The 13683-nt window shown below is 41.5% G+C and overlaps 1 protein-coding gene across 1 annotated transcript in view; it reads left to right on the top strand.

The window, feature by feature from the left end:
- Positions 1-13683, top strand: part of LOC121293973 — a 217818-nt gene that overhangs the window by 87419 nt on the left and 116716 nt on the right. The window contains exons 9-12 of the mRNA XM_041217474.1: positions 6058-6261; positions 7764-7874; positions 8384-8431; positions 13133-13270. Of these exons, the coding sequence (XP_041073408.1) occupies positions 6058-6261; positions 7764-7874; positions 8384-8431; positions 13133-13270 (501 nt within the window). The remainder of the gene's footprint in view (positions 1-6057; positions 6262-7763; positions 7875-8383; positions 8432-13132; positions 13271-13683) is intronic.

Here is a 13683-nt window from a genome sequence, read left to right as displayed (position 1 = left end):
AGTCATATATTGATTAATGGGAAACAAAAACAGAATTACCTGGAAAAACTCAGCAGGTCTGGCAGCATCGGCGGAGAAGAAAAGAGTTGACGTTTCGAGTCCTCATGACCCTTCGACAGAACTGCATTTCGAAGGGTCATGAGGACTCGAAACGTCAACTCTTTTCTTCTCCGCCGATGCTGCCAGACCTGCTGAGTTTTTCCAGGTAATTCTGTTTTTGTTTTGGATTTCCAGCATCCGCAGTTTTTTTGTGATTATTTTATTGATTAATGGGCTTGTTTTCACCTTGAACTCCAGTGTTGAGTACATAGCGTTCATAAGTAGCGTTCACTGGGAGTTCAAAATGTGTGTTCTAGGCTTTTAAAATCTCTGCTCTCTGTTTTCTTTGTTCATTGGTTAGATTTAGGGTGGAATGCAACTTGTAGCAGTTCCTCCCCAGCAGTGTTAGAAGTGTGGCTGCTCATATCGGTTCCATTTTGTTAATTAAATCTGTTGCAAGCTCGTAGTTGTGCCATTGCAAGTGTAAAAACTGCCAGTTCTGCAACATATCACTTTTCATTTCTACCGGAGTATGATGGGAAAGGGTACGGCCATGTTCACTCGCCCAGGATTTTATTTGCGGCCTTCAGTTTGAGTTTGCTTTTCCTTGTCCTTTTTCAGCAGCTTTTAGCAAATTTGAACATTGCTGTATGCCTTTCTGAGCTGTGGCTTCTCTGCAGGAATTTCCAGGGTTTAAAAACTCTATTTTATCTCCACTTCTGACACCACATGTTTCAAGTTCAAAGACAGTAGTGCTTCTTAGTGTCTTTTTTGAACTGATGTAAAGTGATAGCTTCCAGAGAGAGTCCCTCATGGCTCAAAGACTGGTGAGGGAGAAGTGAATTCCAGTATGTGGGGCACTGGCACCAGTACTGGAGAAAGTGGGGCCAGTACCATTGGGATGGCCTACACCTGAACTGTGCCAGGGCTGTGTTCTAGCGAGTCATATAACTAAGGAAGTAGAGAGGGCTTTAAAATAAATAGTGGGGGCAAGGGGTGAAATGTGGGAAGATGTGGTAAATCAAAGAGTGGAGACAAGGCAAGAGAGACAGGTATTAATGTAGGAAATGATAAACAGACCATGACATGAAAGGACAGGGAATACAAATCTAAGAGTAAACCAATAGATTAGGCTAAAGGTTGTAAAAATATTAAAAGGACAAAACTAAAGTCTCTGTATCTAAACGCACTTAGCATTTGAAACAAAACATATGAATGCATAGTGCAAATAGAAATAAATAAGTGCAATCAGATGGCCATTACAAAGACATGGCTATAGGATGGCATAGACTGAGACCTGAATATTCGGAGGATGTGTGATATTTATGAAAGACAGGAAGCGAGGAAAAGATGCAGGGGTTGTTCTGTTAGTTAATGATGGTGTTAGCGCATTAGAGAGGGATGACCTAAGTTCAGGAAACCAGGATGTAGAAGCAGTTTGGGAGAGATGAGAAATGATGAAGGCAAGAAGTCAGTTGTGGGAGTGGTGCACAGGCCCCTAATTGTAACTACACAGTAGGACAGAGTATAAAAGAAGAGATAATGAGAGCTTGTCGGAAAGATACAGCGATAATCATGGAGGATTTTAATCTACATAGAGACTGGAAAAATCAGATGGGCAAATGTGGCATAGATGGGGAATTCATAGAATGTTTTCAGGATAGTTTCTTAGAACAGCACATTTTGGAGCCAAACAGAGAACAGACTGTACTAGACCAATGAGGTAGGATTAACTGATAACCTCAAAGTGTAGGACCCCCAGGTAGCAGCGCTCATAATATGATTGAATTTTACATTCAGTTTGAGGGGAGAAGTGTGGGTCCAAGACTAATACTTTAGGCTAAAATAAGGGCAATTATGAGGATATGAAAGTAGAGCCTGGTAAAGTGAACTGGCAAATGAGGTTAAGGGATAGGTCAATAGCGATGTAGTGGCAGATAGTTAAAGGGATATTTCAAAATACACAGGGCAGAATTTTTCCCCTGGCGTGCAGGAACAGTGGGGGTGGTGGGGAAGCTGACTGCTGCCTGTGATTGGCAGTGCTCCATAAGGCCCGCCCAGTGTGAAACGTGAGCACTGCCTGTGCAGACGGGGCAGGGGTGTGCGAGCAGGCCTTGTGTGAACTTCGCGCATGTAACCAAGAGAACACGGAATAATCTCCCCGACGAGCAGAGCTGCCTCAGGGAGATGAAGAATTTTCAAAAAAAAACCAAGAGCAGAAAAATGTAAGGAAACATGCCCCTTCATGTGACTTTGTCACAAGAGCAGGGACATGTTTTTGATAACAAAATGAAGTTTTTGTTTTATTTTATTTGCTTTTGGAAACCTCATCCCACCCGTGGATGAGGTTTCCAAAAAAATGCAAAGGCTGCTTGGCCTTTTCGCTTGCCCACCAACCGTTAAGTTGAACAGGCAGTGAGAAATTCCAGACACTTGATTACTTAATGGCCTTAATAGGCCTTTTAATTGTCGGCGGGTGTGCTGCTGGCTCCAGAGCACGTTCGCCAACTGAACTATTGCGCGACTGCACATTGGCAATGGCACCTTCGGCCAAAATCAATGCGTGTCATTTCACACTCAGTCGGGTTGGGTGCACGCTCGCCCACCAAGCTAAAGATTCTGCCCACAGAATATATACATTCTAATAGGAGAGAAAAATTTCATGGGGAGGACCCACCGTCTGTGATTAATGTAAAAAGTTAAAGACAGTATCAAGTTAAAGAAAAAGCATATAATTGCACAAAGATGGGTGGCAGGTCAGAAGATTGGACAGAGTATAAAGAACAGCAAAGATTAATGAGGGAAAAATTAGAATACAAGAGAAAGCTACCTAGAAATATAAAGATAGATAGTAAGAGTTTCTATAGATATTTAAATAAGAACAGAGTTAACAAAGTGAGTATTGTTCCTATAGAAATGGAGTCTGGGGAATTGATAATGGAAAATAAGGAGATGGCAGATGAATTGAACAGGTGTTTTGTATCGGTCTTCACTATAAAGGAGACAAGTAACATCCTAGAAGTAGCTGTAAATCAGGAAATGGGAGGGAGGAACTCAAGAAAATTACAACCATTAAGGAAGTGGTACTGATCAAATTGTTGGGGCTACAGGCTGACAAGTCCCCAGGTCCAGATGGACTTCATCCTAGGACTTAAAAGAAGTGGCGAGTGAGTGTGTTGGTTTTAATTTTCTAAAATACCCCAGATTCAAGGAAGGCTTCATGAGATTGAAAAATAGCAAATGTAACTCCTTTATTCAAAAAGGGAAGGAGGCAGAAAGCAGGAAACTACAGGCCAGTTAGCTTAACATCTGTCAGAGGGAAAATGTTTAGATTTTATTGTTATGGATGTTATAGCAGGGCACTTAGAAAAATTCAAGGCAATCAGGCAGAGTCAACATGGTTTTGTGTTAAGGAGAAATCATGTTTAACCAATTTATTGGAGTTTTTTGAAGGAGTCACATGTGCTGTGGATAAAGGGGAACCGGTGGATGTGCTGTACTTAGATTTCCAGAAGGCACTTGATAAAGTGCCACATCAAATGTTATTGCAGAAAATAAAGGCTTATGGCATAGAAGGTAACATATTGGCATAGATAGAAGATTGGCTAGCTAACAGGAAACAGAGTTGGCTTAAACAGCAGGATATAACGAGTGGTGTGCCACAGGGATCAGTGCTGGAGCTTCAACTTTTTACACTTTATATAAATGACTTAGATGAAGGGACCGAAGGAATGGTGGCTAAATTTGTAGACAACGCAAAGATACGTAGGAAAGTAAGCTGTGACGAGGACATAAAGAGGCTACAAAGTGACTTAGATAGGTTAATTGAGTGGGCAAAGACCTGGCAAATGGAGTATAATGTGGGCAAATGTGAAATTGTCCATTCTGGCAGGAAGAATAAAAAAGAAGCTTATTATCTAAATGGTGAGAGATTGCAGAGCTCTGAGATTCAGAGGGATCTGGGTGTCCGATTGCACGAATCACAAAAGGCTAGTATGCAGCTACAGCAAGTAATTAGGAAAGCTAATAGAATGTTATCATTTATTGTGAGGGGAATTGAATACAAAAGAAGGGAGGTTATGCTTCAGTTGTACAGAGCATTGGTGAGACCACATCTGGAATATTGTGCACATTTTACGAAAGTATAATAATTTTCATAATTTTCTGGTTTATTGTAAAGTAGGTTTATGGGTGTGAGTATAGCTGGGTCTGTCTGTGTGATTTAATTACATTTGGAGTCAGGTAGACTGCAAGTTTGGAATATCAAAAGAAGCTAGGTGTAGCAATGTGCTTGAAATGTTAATGAGTAAAAATGGATGCTGGCTTAGCATGTAAGGTGTGAAAAGAATTTGCAATTTTAGATAAGTGAAGGGATTGTTTGGATTTCAAAGGGACATTAGTCTGTTTGCAACTAGCCAGATAAGCAAAGCTAAGGATGGTGTTTATTTTCCCCAAAGGTTACTGACAATATTGGCAACATGAAAGTTGTTATATTATGAGAAAGATACAGTTTCAAAGACAGATGGAACAATTGAATTTACATATTAAAGAGAGAGAAGCATACATAAAGGGAGAATGAAAGACTGAGAGGAGAGGGCCATGTAAGATTTAATAAGTGCTTGAAACAGCCTTCAAGAAGCCTCCAGCCATTTGTTAAAAGTCTGCTATGTAAAGAAACTGAAGTTGGGGAAAGCTATTTGGAATTCCACTGTCAAGTGGGTACTGTGTTAACCTGCTGCTTTGTCCTTTAATCTAAAATCTATTTTGGACTGTTGTCTTAAAGGGAATGTATAACTGGGAGTCAGGTTAATTAGGAATTTTAGGATATTTTATAGTATTAAGTAATTGTAGTTTTATGTATGTGCTTGAAATCTTTTATTTTGTTAATAAATATTTTAATTAAATTTTTTAAATCTCTAAAGGTCTTGGCGGACTCATTTCTTCTGAATGCAGTGCACACATCTTTGCGTAATAAATACAAATTGCAAAACCACTGTAATAGTTGGGACCAAGTTTCCCTTGTGGATTTGGTCCATCTGGCAGACATCATCTGCCATGTCCTAACAGTAGCTTATTTTAGGAACGATGTAAATATATTCGAAGCAGTTCAGAGAAGGTTTACCAGACTAATACCAGGGATGGGCAGGTTGTCTCCTGAGGAAAGCTTGGACAGGTTAGGCTTGTATCCACTGGAGTTTAGAAGAGTAAGAGGTGACTTGCTTGAAACTTTTAAGATCCTGAGGGGTCTTGACAGGGTGGATGTGGAGAGGATGTTTCCTCTTGTGGGAGAATCTAGAACTAGAGTCACTGTTTATAAATAAGGGGTCACTCATTTATGGCAGAAATAAGGAGAATTTTTTTTCTCTGAGGTCATGAGCTTTTGGAACTCTCTTCCTCAAAAGGTGATGGAAGCAAAGTCTTTGAATGTTTTTAGGGCAGAGGTAGATAGATTCTGATAAGCAAGGGGGGTGAAAGATTATCAAGGGTAGAGATGTGGGGTTGAGGTTGCAATCAGATCAGCCATGATCTTATTGAATGACAGAGCAGGCTCAAAGAGTCATGTGGCCTACTGCTGCTCCTAATGTGTATGCTTGTATGTTCATATGCATGTTGGCAGAGGTCACATGACTACAGCAAGCCAGATATGACATGTAGTAATGTTGCATTTCAAAACTCAAACAGCCCCCTTTTCATTATGAACAAAAGACACAAACACTGCTCCAGTGACCCCTGGGTTAGAATTCGAAGAGAAATCTGGATGTACACTTGAACAATGTTGTCTGGGTCCTGAGCAGCTCTGTCTTTATCCAATGCCTGCACATCACTGGCATAATCATCTGTCTAACCCCTTCTGCCTTTGACATGTAGCAACTAGAGAGGATTGAAGAATCTGAGTGTCCAGACTCTCAATACCAGACTGGACACTGTCTATTCTGTTGCACAGTTACTGCACCTGTGTTTAAGTACTGCACCATTGCAGAATGTGAGCATAACCTGTTTCTGTTTTTTTTTCCACAGTTAGACAAGTTAGGGCCAGTCCTGGAGAAAATCATGAGCTCTTCCTGTGCTCTGCTTGGAATGAGCCTCGGTCTCGAGACTGAGGCCACCTGTCCTGTCTGCAGTTTAGATGTCAGTCAAGATGCCAGCAATCTGTGTCAGCGATTTCAGAAACTGCAGGACACGGTTAACACCCTGGTTGACTCAACAGGAGACAGTGCTAAGGTAGAGTATTGTGATGGAGGAGAGGAACTGAGCCAAGGAAGGAATGCTCCAAACACTCGACTCAGACTATAGGCAACACAACTGCTGTTATTTCTCCCCCAACCAAGTCTGGGTACCTGAGCAAAGGCCAGGAATTTTACTATTGAAGGGGAGCTCTGTTACAGCAGGACTGTAGAAATATTCTGAAGGCAATTAATCAGGAATGCTGTGATGGAATTCTGTTGGCGATTCGCTCACTGTGTAGTGAGCTGTACTGGAACAAAGCCATCAAACATCCCAGCACAGGAGGAGGTCACTTGGTCCAATGTGCCTATGCTGACTCCTAGAAAAAGCTATCCAATTAGTCCCACTTTGCCCTGCTCTTTCCCCATAATCCTGCAAGTTTCTCCCCTCAAAGTATTTATCCAATTCCCTATTGAAAGTCGAACCTGCTTCCACTGCCCTTTCAGGCAGCACCAGCCAGATCACAACAAATCGCTGCATGATAAGGAATCTCCTCATCTCCCCTTCTGATTCTTTATTTTAAACTTCTGCCATCTGATAATTGATCTTGCTGCTAATGTAATGAGTTTCTCCTTATTTACTGGATCAGACTGATTCATTATTTAAACATGCCTATCAAATCTTTACTTCATCTTTTCTGCTTCAAGGAAAACATTCCCAGTCTCTCCATGTTTGACAAACCTTAGCATAATTTCCTTGATTTTGCACTCGAACCTCTGTTAAGAAAGCCAAAGACCTGCATTGTTTTTACCAGCTTTTTAACTTCTTCTGCCAGCTTCAAGGATTTCTGCAGAAATCCCCATGTCTCTTCATTCCAGCGCACCCTTCAAAATTTTATATTGTCTCCTTATTCTTCTGAACAAAAAGCACCACTTCATACTTCACTCTGTTCATTTTCATTTGCCATGTGTTTGCTCATTCCACTCGTCTGTCCATGTCCTCCTGAAGTTCGTTGACTATCTTCCACATTGTTTCTACATCTCCATATCACCTGCAAACTGTGAAATCGTGTCTTGTGCCCTAAGTCCTGATCATTAGTACAGCAAAAAGAGCAGTTACCCTAAAACTGGACACCAGTGCACACTTGCGTCTAGTCAGATAAAGAGCTATTCAACACGATTGGCTGCTTTCTGTGCCTTACTCAGTTATCTATCATGCTGCACTGTCCGTTGAATCACTGATAAATAAATTGAGTGGCATTTTACCATCTGCTAATAAAGCATTTTAACTGGATTTTTAGTGCCATGTTTCTGGATTTTCTGTTCCCGATAGATAACCAGATACAAGTCAGAGTAGGGTGGAAGCAGGGAGATGAGCCAACACTGGGGAGTGGAATCCATATACCACATTACTATCCAGTTTCCAGTCCCCTATCCACACACCCCCTCACTCCCAAATCTCCACCCTCCTCTCTCCCTGCTCCCTACTCTTCACCCCTCCAGCCACTTCTCTGCACAATGCTGCCATGTGTACAGTTAGACATCTTTCCATTGTTGCAGGATCTGGAATTGCAGAATCACATTCTACAGCTGCAGGGAGAGTGTGAGAGGCTCAATGCAGCCACCAGCCAACTGTTACAGGATGATCAACTTCACCAGAAGAATATCGAGGTAGGTGACTCGGAGTCAATCTGCACTCAGCTCAATGCCCTCATCAGCTACGGGCACAAAGAATTCTTGGCATGGAGGCACAGGAACAGCTCAGATGAGGGTGAAATGGTGTGCACCACTACAGGAATCCCTGTGGAGGGCATGCACTGTTTTTATGGAACTGAATGTGATGACTGGGAGTCCAGCTTGTTGTGCACTTGACCCAAACACAGCTGTGTGAGGAATTTCACACCAGTGCATGCAGCTATTCTGCAGTTCAGATCAGATCCTGTCACTGACTGGGGCTGGTGGTACCTACATTGACTGGTGATTATTACTGGCAGTGGCTGTAGATTATTATCCTCAGTTAATGCTGATTCTTACCCTCAGTGGGTGCTGATTATTATCCTCAGTTTATTATCCTCAGTGGGTGCTGATTATTGTTCTCAATGAGTGCTGATTATTTTTCTCGGAGTGTGCTGTGAGGTGAGTTATTTGAATTCACTCTAACTCCTCTTCTTTATTTTCAGGCTTTGTTTGAATCTATGAACCATTTGGAGAGGAAATGCTATGAGGGGGTGAGTGTTTGATCAGAACCTGCTGATTTGGGTTTGTTGATGTGGTTTGCCTGAGAAATCCAGGGTTGTTTGGTACAGTCAGGCTCTGGAAGTGAAAGTCAATGTTGGAATTGTGAATGCTGGCTCGTGGAAAGCAGCAAGTGGCAGTAATGGTGTTGGGGGGTGATTATGTGGGTCCTGATTGTGTTGGGGGTGATTATGTGGGTCCTGATTGTGTTGGGGGGTGATTATGTGGGTCCTGATTGTGTTGGGGATGATTATGTGGGTCCTGATTGTGTTGGGGGTGATTATGTGGGTCCTGATTGTGTTGGGGGGTGATTATGTGGGTCCTGATTGTGTTGGGGGTGATTATGTGGGTCCTGATTGTGTTGGGGGGTGATTATGTGGGTCCTGATTGTGTTGGTGGGTGATTATGTGGGTCCTGATTGTGTTGGGGGGTGATTATGTGGGTCCTGATTGTGTTGGGGGGTGATTATGTGGGTCCTGATTGTGTTGGGGGGTGATTATGTGGGTCCTGATTGTGTTGGGGGTGATTATGTGGGTCCTGATTGTGTTGGGGGGTGATAATGTGGGTCCTGATTGTGTTGGTGGGTGATTATGTGGGTCCTGATTGTGTTGGGGGTGATTATGTGGGGCCATGATTGTACCAGCTATTTGAAAGCACTATCCGTTTCATCTCATTTCCTTTGTTCTTTCCCCAAAGTCCTGGAATCTTTTCCTGTTCAAATATTTATCCATTTCTCTTTCTGAAAGCTACTGATCAATTGTCCTGTCATGAAACTATCATAGTTTTCCTCATATTATCGTGGGATATTTTAAAGCAGACTTGTGTGTGCATGTGTGTGTGTGTCTAATTTAATTAAACTAGAGATGATTAGATTGCAAGGTTTCAGTATTGTAGTAGTGAGGTGTAAAACAGGCGTTTGAAATGGAGATGAGTAAGCTCGGGTGAAGTCTGTGCAGAGATGGTGTGAATGAAATTTACGTTTTTAGATAAGTGGGAAAGGCGTTTGATTTCAAAGGGACAGGGAAAATATTTACAACTGGCAAGACAAATAAGGCAAGGGCATTATGTTGATTTTTCCCAAAAGTGCTGGCCATAATGATAACATGAAAGATTTTTATATTCTGGGACAAATCTCTTCTAAAGGCAAGTCAAAACAATGGGATTTAGAGATCAAAAAGGGGGAAGAATATTTAAAGAAGGATGGAAGGCTGTGTGAGGTGTGGCCGTGTGAGACCTTGAAAGGTAACTGTGAAACAGACTTGGGGAGAAAGCCTCTAGCCACCCTGCAGAAATTTTGCTGTCCGAGTAACCAAAGTTGTGTGAAAGCCTTTGGATGTCCATTGTCCAGTGGATGCTTGTGGTGAAATTGCTGGATGACTTTATGAACTTGGAATCTATTTGGACTGTTGCCTTAAAGTGGGTGTGGAGTTGGGAGTCTGCTTAAGTATAAATTATAACGGTAACTGTAATCATGTGTGTCTGTTTAAGTTTGTTCTTCTTTTGTTAATAAATATTTTAATTTAATCTTTAAAATCTCTAAAGGTGGTAGTGGACTCATTACTTCTCACTTCAATGCACAAACCTTATCGTAATAAATACAAATAGCAAAATCATTGTGATAGTGTGACCAGGATTTGGTCAGCCTGGCAAATACCACCTGTCACATCATAACAGTTCCCAATGCCCTTCAGGCAGCACATTTTAGATCATAACAATGCACTGTGTTTAAGAATAAATCTCATCTCCCCTTCTGGCTCCCCTACCAATCACCTTAAAGCTCTCATTAATCGTCCCGTCACTGGAGATCTTGTCCCCTCCTGTTCTATCAAAATCTCTCATCATTTTCATCATGTACAAACATACGAACTAGGAACAGGAGTAGGCCACTCAGCCCTTCAAGCCTGCTGTGCCATTCAATAAGATCATGGTTGATCTGAATGTAACCTCAACTCCCCATTCCTGCCTACCCCCGATAACCTTTCACCCCCTTGCTATCCACCTCTGCCTTCCATCACCTTTTGAGGAAGATAGTTCCAAAGATGCAAGACCCTCTGAGAGAAAAAATGTTTCCACACCCCGGTTGTAAATGAGTGACCCCTTATTTTTAAACACTGACCGCTAGTTCTAGATTCTCCCACAAGAGGAAACATCATCTCCACATCCACCCTGTTAAGACCCTTCAGGCTCTTAAAGGTTTCAATTAAGTTGCCTCTTACTCTTCTAAATTCCAGCAGATACAGGCCTAAACAGCCTTTCCTCATAAGACAACCCATCCATTCCTGGTATTAGTCCAGTAAACCTTCTCTGAACTGCTTCAAACACATTTATATCTTTCTTTAAATAAGGAGACCAGTACTGTACACAACATTCCAGATGTGGTTTCACCAGTGCCCTGTACAACTGAAGCATAACCTCCCTATTTTTGTAACCAATTCCCCTCCCAATAATTTATAACATTCTATTCGCTTTCCTAATTACTTGCTGTACCTGCATAGTAACCTTTTGTGATTCATGCACTAGAACACCCAGATCCCTCTGAATCTGAGAGCTCTGCAATCTCTCACCATTTAGATAATAAGCTTCTTTATAATTCTTCCTGTCAAAATGAACGATTTCACATTTACCCACATTATACTCCATTTGCCAGGTCTTTGCCCACTCACTTAACCTATCTAAGTCACTTTGTAGCCTCTTTATGTCCTCTTCACAACTTACTTTCCCACCTATCTTCGTGTCATCAGCAAATTCAGCGACCATACCTTCAGTCCCCTCATCCAAGTCACTTATATAAATTGTAAAGAGTTGAGGCCCCAGCACTGATCCCTGTGACACACCACTCACCACCTCCTGCCAACCAGAAAAAGACCCTTTTATGCCAACTCTGTTTTCTGTTAGCCAGCCAATCTTCTATCCAGGCCAATATGTTACTCCCTACACCATGAGCTTTTATTTTTTGCAATAACCTTTGTTGTGGCACCTTATCAAATACCTTCTGGAAATCTAAGTACAGCACATCCACCTTTATCCTTTATTCCTCTTTATCCACAGTACCTGTGACTCCTCCAAAGAACTCCAATAAATTGGTTAAACATGATTTCCCTTTTACAAAGCCATGTTGACGCTGCCTGATTGCCTTGAATTTTTCTAAGTGCCCTGCTATAACATCTTTAATAATAGCTTCTAACTTTTTCCCTATGACAGATGTTAGGCTAACTGGCCTATAGTTTCCTGCTTTCTGTCTTCCTTTTTGAATAAAGGAATTACATTCGCTATTTTCCAATCTGATGGAACCTTCCCCGAATCTAGGGAATTTTGGAAAATTAAAACCTGTGCATCAACTACCTCACTAGCCACTTCTTTTAAGACCATAGGGTGAAGTCCATCCGGACCTGGGGATTTGTCAGCCCCGCAGCCCCAACAGTTTACTCAGTACTTCTTCCCTGGTGATTGTAATTTTCCCGAGTTTCCCCCCTCCCTTCTATTTCCTGATTTACAACTATTTCTCGATGTTACTTGTATCCTTGATAATGAAGACTGATGCAAAATACCTGTTCAGTTCATCTGCCACCTTCTGATTTTCCATTATTAATTCCCCTGACTCACTTTCAATAGGATCAATGCTCACTTTGTTAACTCTTTCCCTCTTTAAATATCTATAGAAACTCTTACTATCTGTCTTTATGTTTCTAGGTAGCTTTCTCTCGTACTCATATTTTTCCCTCCTTATTAATCTTTTTCTCATTCTTTGCTGTTTTTTATATTCTTTCCAATCTTCTGACCTTTGTGTAATTATATGCTTTTTCTTTAAGTTTGATACTGTCTTTAACTTTTTTAGCTAACTGTGGATGGTGGGCCCTCCCCTTGGAATTTTTCTTTCTCATTGAAATGTATATATTCTGTGTAATCTGAAATGCCCCTTTAAATGTCTGCCATTGAACTTCTATTGAACTATCCCTTAACCTCATTTGCCAGTTCACTTTAGCTAGTTCTGCTTTCATGCCCTCATAATTGTCCTTATTTAAGTTTAAATTATTAGTCTTGGACCCACTCTTCTCTCCCGCAAACTGAATGTAATATTCAAGCATATTATGATCACTGCTATGAGGTCATTAATCAATCCTATCTCATTGCTCAATACCAGGTCCAGTGCAGGCCAGTGCTGTTCGAAGAAACTATCCTGGAACATTCTATGAATTCCTCATCTATGCTACTTTTGCCCATCTGATTTTTCCAGTCTATATATAGATTAAAACCCCCCATGATTATTGCTGTACCTTTCTGTAAGCTCCCATTATCACCTTTTATACTCTGTCCTACTGCGTAGATACAATTAGGAGGCTGTATGCCACTCCCACAATTTTCCCTTTATCATTCCTCATCTCAGCCCAAACTCCTTCTACATCCTGATTTCCTGAACTAAGGTCATCCCTCTATATTGCGCTAGTATCATCTTTAATTAATAGACCAGCCCTCCATCCTTTCTGTCCTTCCTAAATGTCACATACCCTTCAATATTCAGGGGTATGGTTGTGTGTGGGGGTCGGGGGTGGGGTGGGGGGTCATTGCTGAGCGAATCAATGTGTGGGGTTAACAGCGAATGATGTTGGGGATGGGGTCGGGTCAGGGGGTGATGCGTGGGTCTCGATTCAGTTGGTGTGGGACAGGATAACAGATGCAAATCATTTTTCTGTTAGAATATCAGCCGCACACAGTTTGATGCTGTAACAGATCAGATCAACAAAATGGTTCAAGGCCTCCTGAACAAGATCTGCACTCAGGAGAAGGACTGGGGCTGCATTCTCGAACAGCTTACAGCAGAAATGGACTGTAAGGTGATGCCACTCATTTCTCAGATTCTATTTCCTAAAATATTTCTGGTTGCATCTGTCAGTTTGTAGCATTGATGTGTTATGATTAATAAAACAGGTCAACTTGTAATCACTGCTGGTTTCTGTAATCGCTGCTGGTTTCTGTAATCGCTGCTGGTTTCTGTAATCGCTGCTGGTTTTTATAATCGCTGCTGGTTTTTATAATCGCTGCTGGTTTCTGTAATCGCTGCTGGTTTCTGTAATCACTGCTGGTTTCTGTAATCACTGCTGGTTTCTATAATCACTGCTGGTTTCTATAATCACTGCTGGTTTCTGTAATCACTGCTGGTTTCTGTAATCACTGCTGGTTTCTGTAATCACTGCTGTTTTCTGTAATCGCTGCTGGTTTTTATAATCACTGGCTTTTATAATCACTG

The sequence above is a fragment of the Carcharodon carcharias genome, chromosome 22, assembly GCF_017639515.1.
Source record: "Carcharodon carcharias isolate sCarCar2 chromosome 22, sCarCar2.pri, whole genome shotgun sequence".
Taxonomy (NCBI): Eukaryota; Metazoa; Chordata; class Chondrichthyes; order Lamniformes; family Lamnidae; genus Carcharodon; species Carcharodon carcharias.
The sequence above is the reverse complement of the archived record's forward strand: the minus strand, read 5'-3'. Positions and strand labels throughout refer to the sequence as shown.